This window comes from Anomalospiza imberbis, chromosome 27 (genome assembly GCF_031753505.1).
Source record: "Anomalospiza imberbis isolate Cuckoo-Finch-1a 21T00152 chromosome 27, ASM3175350v1, whole genome shotgun sequence".
In the NCBI taxonomy this organism is placed as follows: domain Eukaryota; kingdom Metazoa; phylum Chordata; class Aves; order Passeriformes; family Viduidae; genus Anomalospiza; species Anomalospiza imberbis.
The window spans coordinates 1,183,683-1,197,489 of record NC_089707.1 but is presented as its reverse complement, the minus strand read 5'-3'; the positions used below and the strand labels follow the sequence as shown (position 1 = coordinate 1,197,489).

Sequence of the window (13,807 nt, the reverse complement as noted above, 5' to 3'; positions counted from 1 at the left end):
GCTGAGATGGTTTCTGGGGGCGAGGGCGCCTTTCCTTTCCATTCAGAGGAGATTTCCCCGCCCCGTGAACACGAACTGAGGGTTTCCTGCCCGTGGGCGGATTCTATCTTGGGCTGCAGCCGCGCCGGGGGACCCCACCTGGGGCCGGGGATGCCGCGTTTCCTCCTCCTCCACACCATTCCCAGGGCGCTCTCATCAGCCCAGCTCATTATTTGTCGATTTTAAAGCCATTTTCCGAGCCGCCCGGGCAGGATCGAACACCCAAAGCAGCTCCCCAAAGATCCCCAGGCTCTGCTGTGCCTGTGTGGGGTGATATCCCACCACTCGGGGAAAATAGAGCAGAAGGACCTGGTCCTCACCTGGATCACCTGTGGGAAATGGATTTGAAAAGACAAATAGAGAAAGCAAACTGTAAAAATTTTAAAAAATCAAACTAAAAATTCTCTACAAATCCATTTCCCACAGTCGCCCAGGGTGGGATTCCTGTACAACAAGATCATCTGAACGTGACAATTTGGGGACCACCTTCTTGGAGCCCCATGAGTGTGCTCAGGGCTGGGGTGCACTCTCCAGAGGTCCCACCAGCAAATGAAGGGATTTGGGATGATCATGGTGGGTATGAGGAGGGTGAGCAGCACCGTGGTGGCCGTGGGAGGTGGCTGGAGGGGTTTTGTCACAGCAGCAGTGTGGCGGTGGAGCGCTGTTGCATTTTTCAGCACTCCACACAAAACTTGCACTCAGAATTCCCCCCAGAACTTTCCAGTGAGCTGCGCCGAGGCTCTCTGACGTGGGGTGGAGGAGTTTCCATCCAGCTCTGCCTGGGCTGGAGGCTGGGTCCCAAGTGAGGATTCCAGGCCTGTCCCCGCCTTGTGTCCCCTCCATGCCACGGCTGCTCCGCAGGGATGTGGCCCTGCCTGGCAGCTGCCTGCGGATGCTCAGTGCCCATCCCACTGTCCTTGCCTTGGTTTCCCCAGCTCAAATGGGGCTGGGGGCTGTGCAAACCCCCTGGGCAGTTCACACCAGGGCTGTCTCCTGCCCAGCCCCGGGCCCTGGGGGCACAGTGGCCCTGGCCATGTGCAGCCATCAGTCACACTGCCAGGAGCAGAGCACGATGGAGGGGGGTGTCCTGCCCAGTGACAGGGACCCCCAGGTGGTGGCAGGGGGGGAGCAGAGCCACTGGTGTCCCTGCTCTATGCTGTGCCCAATGGGAGAGAGGAAGAAGAGGGTCCCTGACATCTCCTGGCAGGGAGGACAATGAGGATGACAATGATTTTAGCATCGCTTCTGTCCCCACAGCTGGAAGGAAAAAGGAGTGAAATAGGTTGAAGAGAGGGAACCATCCCTGTCACCAATGTCCCTCAGATGCCCTGTGGGGCAGCCCCAGCAGGCAGGGATGAACTGGATCTGTCCTGTGTCTCCAGAGTGTCCCACGGGGGATAGTGACTGTCACAACTCAGCTGGCAGGCTCGGAACAGTGGCGGGGGCTGCTGGTGACAAATGGCACCTGAAGGGAGGATGGCAAGCGAAGCCAAGGATGCTCCGAGGGAGCTGCTGTGGCCCATGCTGGGCTCACCCTTAGGTGCAGGAAGTGTCCCCGGGGGTGCCAGGAGGGTGTCCCAGCTCTGCGGGGGTGGCCAGGAAGGAGGGGACACCCTCGAAGGGGAGGGGGACAGTGTGGCCAGAGCAGCCAAGCCCAGCCCCGAAGTCGCCCCCGCTGGGAGCCCATCCCGGGGGCTGCTCCCCACCACAGGGGCTGGGAGGGAGCTGGGGACAAAGTCGCTGTAATGTGAGAGATGGGCGGGCTTTAAAAAGAGGAAAAAAAAAAAAAAAAGAAAGAAAAAAAGAAAAGGGTTTTGAGGCCTTTCTTCTCTCTCGCTGTTGTTGTTGTTATCCATAAATAATAATTAAAGCACCATTTCCAGCCCAGGCCACTTGTTTTAAATTTCCTGGCTAAAGTGATGTAACAGCTGTGCGTGATGCAACGCCATGTGGAATGCATCATCCAGGAAACCAAAAACAAAATCGCCTTTCTGGCCAAGTGCTCGGCACAGCTCCTGCTCCCAGCCCCCGGTGCGGGGGTCCCGCAGCCCCCACGTCTGGGCTGGACACCTTGATGTCCCCGTGGGAGCCGGCTCTGGGTGCAGGGGGACAGCAAGGGGGGGACACAAGAGGGAGGCAGCTCCTGCTCCGAACCTGCTGAGCTCCAGGTCAGTTTTAATTAAAAACTTTACAAATCAAGAACTGGTGTTTTGCTGAGGACGAGCAAACCTGCCAAAGCCGGACACGTACCCCGAAGCAGAGGGGAGGGTCTGCTGGGCTTGTCCTGGCAGTTTGTCCCATTTCCTCCCACTCCTCCCCCCCGGTTTTGCCCTGCCCTGGGACCTCTCTGCAATGGCCAGGCGAGCCAAAAGCTGCTGGTGGCTTCAGTGCCACCCCCGTGTCCCCCCACCACTGCTGGAGGGATGTGGGGGCTCCCTGGCTCAACCCCCTCCACCTGGCAGGGTTTAACTCTCCCTTGGCTTCCCACTGCTCCAGGGAAGAATAAACTCTGTGGGATGCCCCTGCCCATCCCTCTGCCCCATCCACCTGTGCCCGGTGCCAATGACCTGCCTCTGAAATGAGGCTGGCCAGAAAGGACAGAGAAAGGGAAGAAAATGAAAAGAAAGGGAAAGAGAAAAGAGGAGGAAAAAAAAAAACACTCCAAACAAAAAGAAAATCAAAAACCAACCCACGGTTGCAGTGGGAAATCAGAAGTCAGAGCTGAGGCATTTCGGCAGCCGGGGCTGGAATGTCTGACTCACACTGTGACTAAATGCAAATATGAACTCAAACCTGCTCCTTAAAGTCCTCGGGATCCATCGAGGAGCCCCAAGCTCCCACTGGCCCCCTGCCAGTGACCCAGCCCGGGCGGGCACTGGCCATTCCAGGATGGGCATCTGCAGCGAGCAGTGCCCGCAGTCCCTTTGTTTCACCTCCCCGGGGACAACAGGGAGCCTGGGGCAGGACGGGGCCACCAGACCTCGGCTCTGGGTGGGACACTTGCGTGCTTGTGCCCCTCACTGTCCCCACGCTGAGGGGACCTCCCTGGGCTGTCGGGAGCTCAGTGCAGCCACCGGCCTCGCTGGGTGCTCCCAGCCCATCCTTCCCCTCTGGACCAGGCATCAGGTCCCTGCCTTGGGTGGCTGTCACAGTGTTCCCAGTCACTAACAGAAGGAAGAAGGGTCTGGGTCCGTGGGTCCTGGCAGTGCCATGGTCAGGGAATCACAGGGTGGAAACCCAGCCCAGCTTGAAGGAAATTCCAGGGAAATGGGGATTTTTCTCCAGTATATATATGATTTTTTTCTAAAGCCTATTTTGTTGTCCGGCACTGAGTTGTACTTTATTAATTTCCAGTTTTGTAAGAGGGGGTGGGAGGCTTTGAGGGCAGTTGCTGGTGTCCCACAGCTCCACCGGGAACAGAGCCTCTCCCACTCATTTCCACTGTACAGAGGCTGGACCAGCCCAGCTCTCCTGGCCAAGGACTGACTAAGCCTTCCCCAGACCCTCATGAACCCCTGGAATGTTCCCTGGGGACATTGACAGGCCCATTGACATTGACAGGGGGGTCAGAGGCAGAACAACCTACCTTTGAACAATCCATCTGTCCGTCCGTCCGTCCATCCATCCATCCATCCATCCATCTTCAGGTCTCAGCCTTTCCTTCTGCACCAGCAGCTCTGAAGACACAAATGGCACCTGCAACTCCTTGCTGATCTCAGTGACCTCGACTGGTTTTTGGCTCTGGGAATGGGCCCAGGACATGTCATTCAGCCCCCCCCAGGTCAGGCAGGTTCTGCCTGAGGCTTGTTCAGGGCTCCCCTGCCCAGGGATGGTGGGCTCACACCCAACAGCACTTACAATGGTCTCCAAGGGTTCCACATGAGCAGAGTGTGGCCCTGATGTCATCACACAGAGGAGAAACTGAGGCACAGAGACCAGGGACAGAGGTAAAAGCCCAGCCAGAGGAACTGCTCCTCTTCCAGGGGAGATCACAGAGTCATGGGATGGTTTGGGTTGGGAAGAACCTTAAAGCCCATCCACTTGCACCCCCTGACGTGTGCAGGGACACCTGCGACACCTGAGACACCTTTCACTATCCCAGGTTCCTGCAAGCCCCATCCAGCCTGGCCTTGGACACTTCCAGGGATCCAGGGGCAGCCACAGCTGCTCTGTGCAGCAGAGCTGAGGATGACATTGTGGGAGTGACCTGCCTGTGGGGGAAGCTTTCCGTGCCCTCCTTTGGACAGTGCTGCCTTTGGAGCCTCCACTACACTTTTCTCCCCCGGCATTGCCAGCTCTGAGCATTGCCAGTGTCACTGTGAAGCTGCTTCATTTCAGCCACAGCTCCCAGCACTTGGACACAACATCAGCATTATTTTCTTATTTATCAGCTGTGTGTTATCAGCATAACCAATTGTGAAGATGGTGAAAACTGCTACCCCCATCCCAAAGGTACAGAAGATGGAAACAATGAGAACTCAAGATGCTCTTGGGGTTCTTGGGAGAATCTTGATAGTTCTTGGGGCTGTGCAGGCCCAGGAGCTGGACTCTGATGATCTTTGTGGGTCCCTTCCCACTCAGGAGGTCCTAGGATTCTGTGGTTCTGTGTTGTCCATGCTGTGTTTATGGCCCAACCCACCTCACGAGGTGCCCAGGGGATGCTGAGGTTGCTCCTGAGCCTGAGGCTCCAGCACTCCTCCAGGTGGGGAATGTCACCAGAGCCCCTCTGGTGTCACCTCTGGGTGGACGTGTCTGCAAGCATCCCCGTGGTGCTCCTTTGTGCATCCCCTTACCCCCTCTGCTTCCTCCTGCCCTACTAAAATAGCCTGAAATGGGAAACTGAGGGGGCCATGCTGTGAACTGGAAGGGGGAACTTCTCAGCTTCAAGAAAAAACCCCACAATGTCAGAGGAGTTTTAAGCAGTCCTGGTTCCCCACGAGCAGGCCTGGGGACACACTTTTTGCCATGATGCTGCCACCCACCAGGAAAGAGGCATTATTAATTATAGACTAATTAATTACAGGCTGCGGAGCTGGGTGGAGAGAAGCCTAAGGGGGTTCAACAAGGGCAAGTGTAGGGTCCTGCACCCGGGGAGGAACAACCCCAGGGGCCTGCACAGGCTGGGGGTGACCCACTGGAGAGCAGCTCTGCAGAGGAGGAGCTGGGCCTCCTGCTGGATGACAAACTGTCCCTGAGCCAGCAGAGCGTCCTGGGGCCAGGGGGGACACGGACCCAGGGGGCATCGGGAGGAGTGTGGCCAGCAGGGCAGGGAGGGATCCTGCCCCTCTGCTCAGCCCTAGCGAGGCACATCTGGGCTGCTGTGTCCAGTTCTGCACAAGAAGGACAAGGAGCTACTGCAGAGGGTCCAGCAGAGGCCCCAAAGATGATTTAGGGGTCTGGAGCTTCTTTCTGGTGAGGAGAGACAGTGGGAGCTGGGCTTGGTTAATCCAGAATAGGCTGAGAGGGGATCTCACCAATCCATACAAGTATCTCCAAGGGGTGTCAGAGGACGGTGCCAGACTCTGTTCTGGTGCCCAGCAAGAGTACAAGGAGCAGTGGCCATAAACTAAACCACCAGAAGTCCCACCTCAACATGAGGAAGGACTTCTTTCCATGAGGGTGGCAGAGCCCTGGAACAGGCTGCACAAAGAGGCTGTGGAGTCCCTGCCCAAGAGAGGGAGACTCCCAAACTCACCTGGATGTTTTCCTGTGTCACCTGCTCTGGGTGACCCTGCCTTGGCAGGGAGTTGAACTGGATGATTTCCAGAGGTCCTGTCCAACCCCAACCATTCTGTGAAACACAAATTCTATTTTCAACATAGACCAAGTGACCAAAACAGCTCAGAGAAGGAAAATCTCACTGCTTTCATCCCACATTGTCATGGCCATGAATGCCTGTGGAAAGCCAGTGAGGCCCATCCCATCCCATCCCATCCCATCCCATCCCATCCCATCCCATCCCATCACTTCATTTGCTGAGCCACCAGCAGCAGGAGAGCGAAGCTCAGAGGTTTAATTACAATTGCTGACAGGGAAATTATGGCCACAGATGCAAAATTAGACTATAATTGTGTTAGGGAAATGTTTAGTCTTCTCCCCGTCATCCCCGGGAGCGGAAGGCAGAGAGGGAGCAGCAGGAGAGGGATGATGTTGGCAGGAGGCCTCACAGCGGGGGGAGTGGCTGGGCTCGGGGTGCTGGGGGGTGACACCAGCCCCAAGGGCCACTGGGCCCAGAGGAAATGCAGCAGAAGGAGGTGAATGGCTCCTTTTTACAGAGCAGCAGCAACGAGGCAATGCTCACCTTCCTTTGCCCAGGGCTGAGGAGGGACTGGGGACAAGGCCTGGAGGGACAGGACACAGGGAATGGCTCCCACTGCCAGAGGGAATGGAGGGATGGGATATTGGGAATTAGGAATTGTTCCCTGGGAGGGTGGGCAGGCCCTGGCACAGGGTGCCCAGAGCAGCTGGGGCTGCCCCTGGATCCCTGGCAGTGCCCAAGGCCAGGCTGGACAGGGCTTGGAGCAGCCTGGGATGGTGGAAAATGTCCCTCCCTGGGGCATGAGGATGGAACAAGATGAAGTCTAAGGTCCTCTTCACCCAAACTGTTCCATGATTTTATGATTCCATGTGCCTTGGACCAGCACCTTGCTGCCAGCCCACACCCCCATCCTTGCTGAATTGGGGCAGGGGCCATCCTCACCCCTGCGATGATCCATCCCTGATGACAGCAGATGACTTTGGTCAGTGACCCCATTTAAATGCGGGCAATTCTTTCCACTTTAAAAAAAAGAAAATAAAAGCCAAATGGCCCAAATCTGCAGGTGACAGCTGGCCCCAGATCTGGCTGCAGAGGGGTCAGGCACAGGGAAACCCAGAACAACTCTGCTGACAGACGAGCCTGGAGCTGCCGGGGTAGGGCAGGAGAAGCAGCTTTTGCCAGGGAGAACAGCCCAGCTCCTCTAAGATCCCTCTGTTGGGATCCAGGGTGGATGAAGGGAGAGGTGAATCCCTGCCCACACCTGCTGCAACCATGTGTTTGTGCCTCTGCACCTGCACCTCCTGAACCTCGTGTAACTGGGAAAAGCATCATCTCTCCACCCCCATACCAAATCCCAGCTCCTCAAAAACCCACTGGAGAAGAGGTGGTGGAAGCAGATCCTAGGATCCTGGGGAATGATACAAACTCCCTTACCCCAGAGGGCCAGGCAGACACACATTCTATAGTACCACTGGCATCTTTGAAGCCAAACACCTGCCAGCTGCTTCCAAGTGCCAGCATCGGCTGCAGCAGCAAAGTGGGCAGGTAAACGGGTGGGGAGGTGTGGAGTTCTATGGGTAACACAGACAGTGGGATCCAGGAGAGCTGGGGGTGCTCCCCTGGAGAGGAGAAGGCTCCAGGGAGAGCTCAGAGCCCCTTGCAGGGCCTGAAGGGGCTCCAGGAGAGCTGGAGAGGGACTGGGGACAAGGCCTGGAGGGACAGGACACAGGGAATGGCTCCCACTGCCAGAGGGCAGGGCTGGATGGGATATTGGGAATTAGGAATTGTTCCCTGGGAGGGTGGGCAGGCCCTGGCACAGGGTGCCCAGAGCAGCTGGGGCTGCCCCTGGATCCCTGGCAGTGCCCAAGGCCAGGCTGGACAGGGCTTGGAGCAGCCTGGGACAGTGGAAGGTGTCCCTGCCATGGCAGGGCTGGAACAAGACGCAATTTGAGGCCTCTCCCCACCGCACCCGCTCCGAGGCGACTCCAGGATGTCACACACGGCCTCTCCATCCCAGCCCCGCTGCACTGCAGGGCCCGTCCGGGGTTGGGTCGCAGCCGCGCTGGCCGCTCCAGGCCGGGGCTCTCCCGGGCCCGGCTCCACCAGCCCCCGAGGCTGCGCTGTGCCGGGGGACCGCCAGCCCCAGCCGCGGGGAAGGTGACCCCGGGGTCCCGCGAGCGGGCGGCGCGGCCGGGCCACAGCCGCCACGCAGGTCCCGCCGGGCCCCTCCGGCCCCTCGGCGAGGGCTCCGGGGGCGGCGGCTGCGAGGCAGCAGCTGCCGGGCGGGGGCTGCCGCGGCAGGACCCCCAGGGACCCCGGCCCCACCGGGGGCCCCGGCGGCGCCGCGGGGGGAGCTGTGGGCGGCCACGGCAACCAGCGGCCTCGGCCGGCCCGCCCCCCGCTCGGTGGGCGGGGACCGCGACAGCCCGCGCCCTGGTTGGCCGCATCACCTGCCAATCACAGCAGCGGGGCATTTCCATTGGCTAGGGCCCCGCTGCCTTATCAGTCCATCTCGCGGAGCTCTGGTGTCGTCACCGTCACCGTGCCACCAGACGCCTGTCCCCCTCCGCTGGGAAATATAGTCCCCGCCCCGGCGGCGCCCCCGCCGCGCCGCCTCGGCCCCGTTCCGCCGCCCCGGGCGCGGCCACGCGCGTGCCGGTTCCGCGAGGCGTGCTCGTGGCGGCATCACCCCTCCTCCCCCCGGCTCCCCGCTGTTTGTACGGGCGGCGGAGCGATACGGCGGGGGCGGGGCGCGCGGCCGCGAGTCGTGAGGGCGTGCGGGGGGGAGCCGCCGCCGCCGCCGCTGCTGCTGCCGCCGCCGCGCGGGGAACTATGCAGGGACCGCGGGGCGGGCGGGCGGAACAGCGGCGGGAGGCGGAGCGGCAGCGGCGGCCCCGGCGGCGGCAGCAGCAGCAGCAGCGTTAGGGCCCGGCCCGGCGCGGGGCGGGGCCGCGGGGCGGGCCGGGGCGCACGCGCCGCCCGGTGCGGGGCGATCGCGCCGCTTCGCTACATTGTATCCGCCGGCGGCGGAGAACAATAGGCGCCGCCGCCGCCCCCGGGCCTGGGCGCCGCGGCCGCCCCCGCCCCCGCCGCGACCCCCCGACACCCTTCATGCGCTTCCCCTGCCCCGGGCGCGCCGGGCCTGGAACAGGTAAAAAACAAAATAAAATGTAGAAATAATAAAATAATAACCAAGCCGGCCGCGCCGCCCTGGGGCTGCGCGGAGCGGGGGGTCCCGGCGCAGCGGGAGCGGGGGTGCCGGAGCTGTGGGTGCCGGTGTGGCGGGGCTCGGAGCGCTCGGGGTGCGGGCGCGGAGCGGGACGGGACGGGCTCGGCGCTATTGTCCCCTCGGCAAAGTTTGCCGGGGCCGGGGGAAGGGGGGCGGCAGCGGCGGGGCGGGCTCGGGCTCGGGGGGCGTGCGGGCCACTGGGAGGGGGTGCGCGGTCCCCGCCGGGGATGGGGGGCCCGGTGCTCGGTCCTGCTGCGAACTTCAGCCGAGCTCAGCCCGTCGGCCGCCCCCGGCCCGCCGCGGTCCCCCCGGGGGTCTCTGAGCTCCTTCCCGGCTCGGGGGCTGCAGGAGCCGCGGGACCCAGCGCGGGGGCGGCTGCCTCGGCTTCCACCCCGGCAGGGAGGGGGCTCGTGGGGGCCGCTTCGCCCTCCTGCGCTCCCCGGTCTGTGCGGGGGCTGCCAGCCGGGACCCCCCTCCCTACGGCACGGGGGTCGCGGGTGGGGGGCCGCAAACCACTTCATCCCCGTCCCGCGCCCGTCCCGGGGCAGCCGAGCCTTTGTCCGGGCTGGGGAGGGACCCCGGGGGCGCGGAGACATCTGGGAGGGGGTCCTGGCCCGGCGCCCCGGCCCCGCGGGCTGCTTTGGGGTCAGAAAGTGTGTGTGGAATAAATAAAAATAACTCTCCCAGCCTGGCTTTGGGGCGGTCAAGGGTTTTGTTCACGTTGTCCCCGGGTGCCTCGGGGGTGCAGGGTTTGGGGGCTGGGAAGGGATGTACCCTCCTCCTTCCCTACTTCCACGGGTTCTCCGGGGTCTCGTGTCCCCCTGCCCCACTTGAGGCACTGGGGCAGAAGGTGGGAAAGTGGCTTTAAAAACACTGACCAGATGCGCTGATGACACTTTGAAAAAGGCTTTTCAAAGAAAATGAATATAAGAAAAAAAAAAAAAAAAAAAAAGAAACAGAATTCCCGGGCTGTTTTTTTATAGTGGTGAAGGCTTTTTACACACTGGGCTGATTTCAGCCTTTTTTTATGAAACTTCATTGAAATGTAGTGGCTGAGCCTACAAACACTTTGGATCGTGTGGAGTTTTCTTTTTATTTTTTTTTTTACTTCTTTTTTTTTAACCTTACGATTAATGAGTTAAATTTATTGGCCAGCTGCCCTTTGTAACCATGAATGAGTTCCTAAAAAAAAAGGCCAAAAAAAAAAAAAAAAGGAATCTTTTATCTCATCCCAGGCCTCTCTTCCTCCCTCCCAAAGAAATATTTTTCTATCATAGCAAGCTGGCCAAAAAGATCAATCTCCCTTTTGAAAAAAAATAATCTGTAAAATTAGGAAGAATAATATTTACCTATCTTGCAAGGTTGCCTGGAGGGCTTTATTTTTGCAAAAACACTCCGAAAACAAAATTTTTTTGTTTCCAGCCCCTTTTGGGAGTGGAGAGGTTCAGTTCTCACTGAGCACGGCCTGGCTGGGCATCCCCAAACACAGCCCCTGAAAAAGCAGCTGCAGGTGCTCGGCGACCCGAAGGAAAGAGCTGTAACATCAGACTTTTTTTTTTCCTGTTAGTTTTTTTTTTTTTTAAACAAAACTCGGCAAGGACAAGAGAGCCTCCTGCGGGGAGCAAGTGTGGGGGAAGGCGAGGGGGCAAGCTGAGCCAGACAAGCGCCTGAGTGATAACTTGCCTGAACCCTTTGATAAATGAGTTGACTCTTTTTTTTCCCCCTTTTTTTTTTTCCTTTTCCCCCCTTCATTCGCCACACGCCAGGAACAGAATTGGCCTGAACTAGTGGAATTGGCAGCAAAAAACTAACATACAAGTGTGTCTGGTCAATAGAACGCTTGTTCCTGCCGCTGGGTGCTGTGTGAGGACTCCGACTGTGCTCTGGCCCCGGAGTTGGACGCTGCCGACGCGCTCAGGGTTTTTCTTTTCTTGCCCCTCCACTCTGTCTTTTTAAAATATTCATCAATGGGGTGGGTAGTTTGCTGTAGTCATTAAAATATCTGTCTCCCCTCCCCCTCGCTTTCTGCAGGACTGCCACTGTTGAGTCTGTGGGAATATGAATCAGCAGCAGCAGAGAATGGCTGCAGTTGGGACAGACAAAGAGCTCAGTGACCTGCTGGACTTCAGTATGGTGAGCGAGCGCGGCCGGGGGGCTGTGCAGCCCCGGGGCTGGGAGCTGCACAGGGGAGGAAATGTGAGCCTGTAAATTGGACATGATGGGTTTCAGATGTGCCGTGTTTGTGTGCGTGCACATGTGCTGCAACTTGTTTATTTTCAAGTTAAAGCAAAGCCTCTGCCCCTCCTCTCCCCCTGTTCCCCTCAAATGTGTGTTGTTCCCTCACAGGGAAGGCAGAGAGGTTTCTTTTCTGGATGGGAAATTTTGGGGGAATTAACAGAGTCGTGTGTTCTCTGTTTAAATGCTCACTGGGTGACTGTTTCTGCAGCCATGCAAAGATGTAACTTCAGTAGCTGATTAATCGAGCTTTTTTCCTCTCCCTAGATCCAGACTATTAAACTTTTGCTCCCACAGGTTATTTTGTCACAGTTTGAAACATGTCCAAGCTCTCCAGCGCGTTATTTTTGCAGGAGTTGGACACTTGTGCTCCCCATGCTCTGCTCTTCTGTATCCTGGAAACCTTGAGCTGCATTTAGGAGCTGTTTATTTTCAAAGAAACAGGACCTAAGAGTTCCCCCCGAAGGGTGTGCATAGCTCAGAGGGAGGAGAAGTCCCTTTAGTCACAGCAGAGCGGGGTTAGTCCCTGGCACATCCCGCTGTGGCACTGCCAGTGGTGCCGCCTCTCCTTGGCAGGTGACTCGTGGAGGGCAGAGCTGGTGTTCAAAGGCAAATAACTGTCTGTTGGGTTCCTCTGTTGTGTGCTGCACCCTCATGGCACTCGAAGCGCGTGTCTTGCTGTCGAGATAAGCAAACGTGCTGCAGAGATAGAAACAGCAGCTCCAGGAGGGGGAATGGCCGTGAGAGTCACCCCAGCCTGGGTCACCCAGCCACAGCCCTGCTGGGCTGATGTTCCTGCTCCTTGGAGGAGAAGGGACAAAAAGTGGTGGCAGAGCTAGGGTCACCTGCTGTCCCAGTGGCTGTGACACCTGTGGGTGTGCTGAGGCTCGTCTGCTTTTCTGTATCCACACGCTGAGGTTCAGCCCTGGGATATAAACCTTTTTCTACACCTGGCGGTTGTACCTGTCCTGACAGAGCGCTGTGCTGGAAGGGGCAGGGGAGTGTCTCTCAGCCCCCCAAAACAATTCTGCAGGAGAGGCCCAGTTTCATACTTCTACTGGGAGAAGTAGTCATACCAGTTAATTTGCTGGTAATGGGCTTTTCTGGTAGAACATTTTAAAGGGGGTACAGGAACTGCAGTGATGGTATCCCTGTAAAACCAGGAATCTGTTCAGGGCTTCCTGTGGTTATTTGTCCCTCTCAGAGATCCTGCAGGTTGGCAGGAGCCCTGGGGCTTTCCATCAACTGCACTTTGGGTCAGTAACCCAGAATCTGCTCCCTGACAGGGGCTGCAGCAGCTCCCGCTTTGCTTTTTTTCCTCCTTGGAAAAAAAAATCAAATCCCATTCACCATTTGGAGCTTTAAAAAAACCCCAAGATCTTATTTTCTAATTTAGCCAACCATCCTCATTTGCATGCCTAGAGCTGTATTCCCGGGAGGAATCTTGACCTGGTCCCTCTGTACACAAATGCTTGTCCTTGGAGGTGAATCCACAACAAAAGCTTAATTTTGGGGTTGGATTCAACTTTCTTCCACTGGCATAATTCTGGGAAGGACCAGAACTCATCCTGTGCTCCTCCAAGGCTGGTGTGGAGGTGCTGGGGGTTGCTGCTCACAGCACCAGGGCCTGCGAATGTCATTTGCTAGCAAATGACTTGAAGACATTCCCTGCAGGATCCGTTGGCCGATGGGCTCCGGCGCAGCCTGGACTGCAGCCAGCTCTGTTTCACAAACCCTCATCTCCGCACACCCTTCTCCTCTCTTTGCATAAAGGGAATATTAACAGCTCTCCTCAAGGATGAGGAGCTGAAATGGCAAAGCTTCCTAGAGAGTAGATGGGTCTATGAAGAGGTGCTCCATGATTTGCTCTCCCTGTGTCCTTGGGATACAGGATTTTTAACCACAAAGCTCACTTTTTTCAAGTGTATTTATATATTTCTTTGAATAAACAGGAGTGGAGCATTGGTTCAGTAATCCTCTCCAGGAGAGTAGAGGGGAAGGAAAAGTAGAGATACTCAGAGCAGCTGGAAGCATTTGCTTCAGATCAGTATTTTGATTCCTTTTTTCTAGGGAAAATGTGTTCAGCCCCAGCAGTCTGTGGTCCAGCCCTGCAATGTATTTGCTGTGCAGGGAGGGAATTTTAAGGCCCTAAGGGGGTGGCATAGCCTGCCATGAGTTCCTGGGGTCAGTAAATGACAGGGTTGTGTGAGATGCTGCAAACTGGGCTTGCAGTCCTGAAAGAAGAGACTCTTTAATAAATAAATCCATTGGGTAGACATTGAACTCCAAAGCACTTGCCAAAAGCTTTGTGCCACTGTAATTTGCCAAAAAGGGTAAAAATCAAAGGAATCTGTAAGTGAGCAGGAGTCAAAGGAGAAGCCCAGTGATGCTTTGGGGTGTGCATGGCAGCTGATAAATTGCCTTTTCTAATTGCCCCAAAGTGCAGGTAATTTGTAAGCTTGCCTTCACCACTACTCCCTGGCAGCAGGCCCAGATGGGCTGGCAAATCTGGAGAGGAGCTTTCGAGAAAACATCCTGCCTATAGA

General features: G+C 57.4%; 1 protein-coding gene and 1 long non-coding RNA gene across 11 annotated transcripts in view; one reads left to right on the top strand and one right to left on the bottom strand.

The window, feature by feature from the left end:
- Positions 1–205: 205 nt before the first annotated feature.
- Positions 206–5,901, bottom strand: LOC137463056 (uncharacterized). The gene is made up of 2 exons (XR_010993838.1): positions 5,735–5,901; positions 206–3,716 (listed from the first exon to the last, which is right to left on the bottom strand). It is a non-coding gene; the product is annotated as an uncharacterized lncRNA (long non-coding RNA).
- A 2,730-nt stretch (positions 5,902–8,631) lies between these two features.
- TCF3 (transcription factor 3) overlaps positions 8,632–13,807 on the top strand; it is a 77,706-nt gene continuing 72,530 nt past the window's right edge. For 2 of the 10 annotated variants that reach the window (XM_068174163.1, XM_068174161.1), the window contains exons 1-2: positions 8,635–8,948; positions 11,058–11,159. In XM_068174163.1, coding sequence (XP_068030264.1) covers positions 11,085–11,159 — 75 coding nt within the window. In that variant the 5' untranslated portion in view covers positions 8,635–8,948; positions 11,058–11,084. Of the gene's footprint in view, positions 8,949–11,057; positions 11,160–13,807 lie in introns of all 10 variants that reach the window. The other 8 variants (XM_068174165.1, XM_068174159.1, XM_068174169.1 and 5 more) reach the window with 6 other exon arrangements.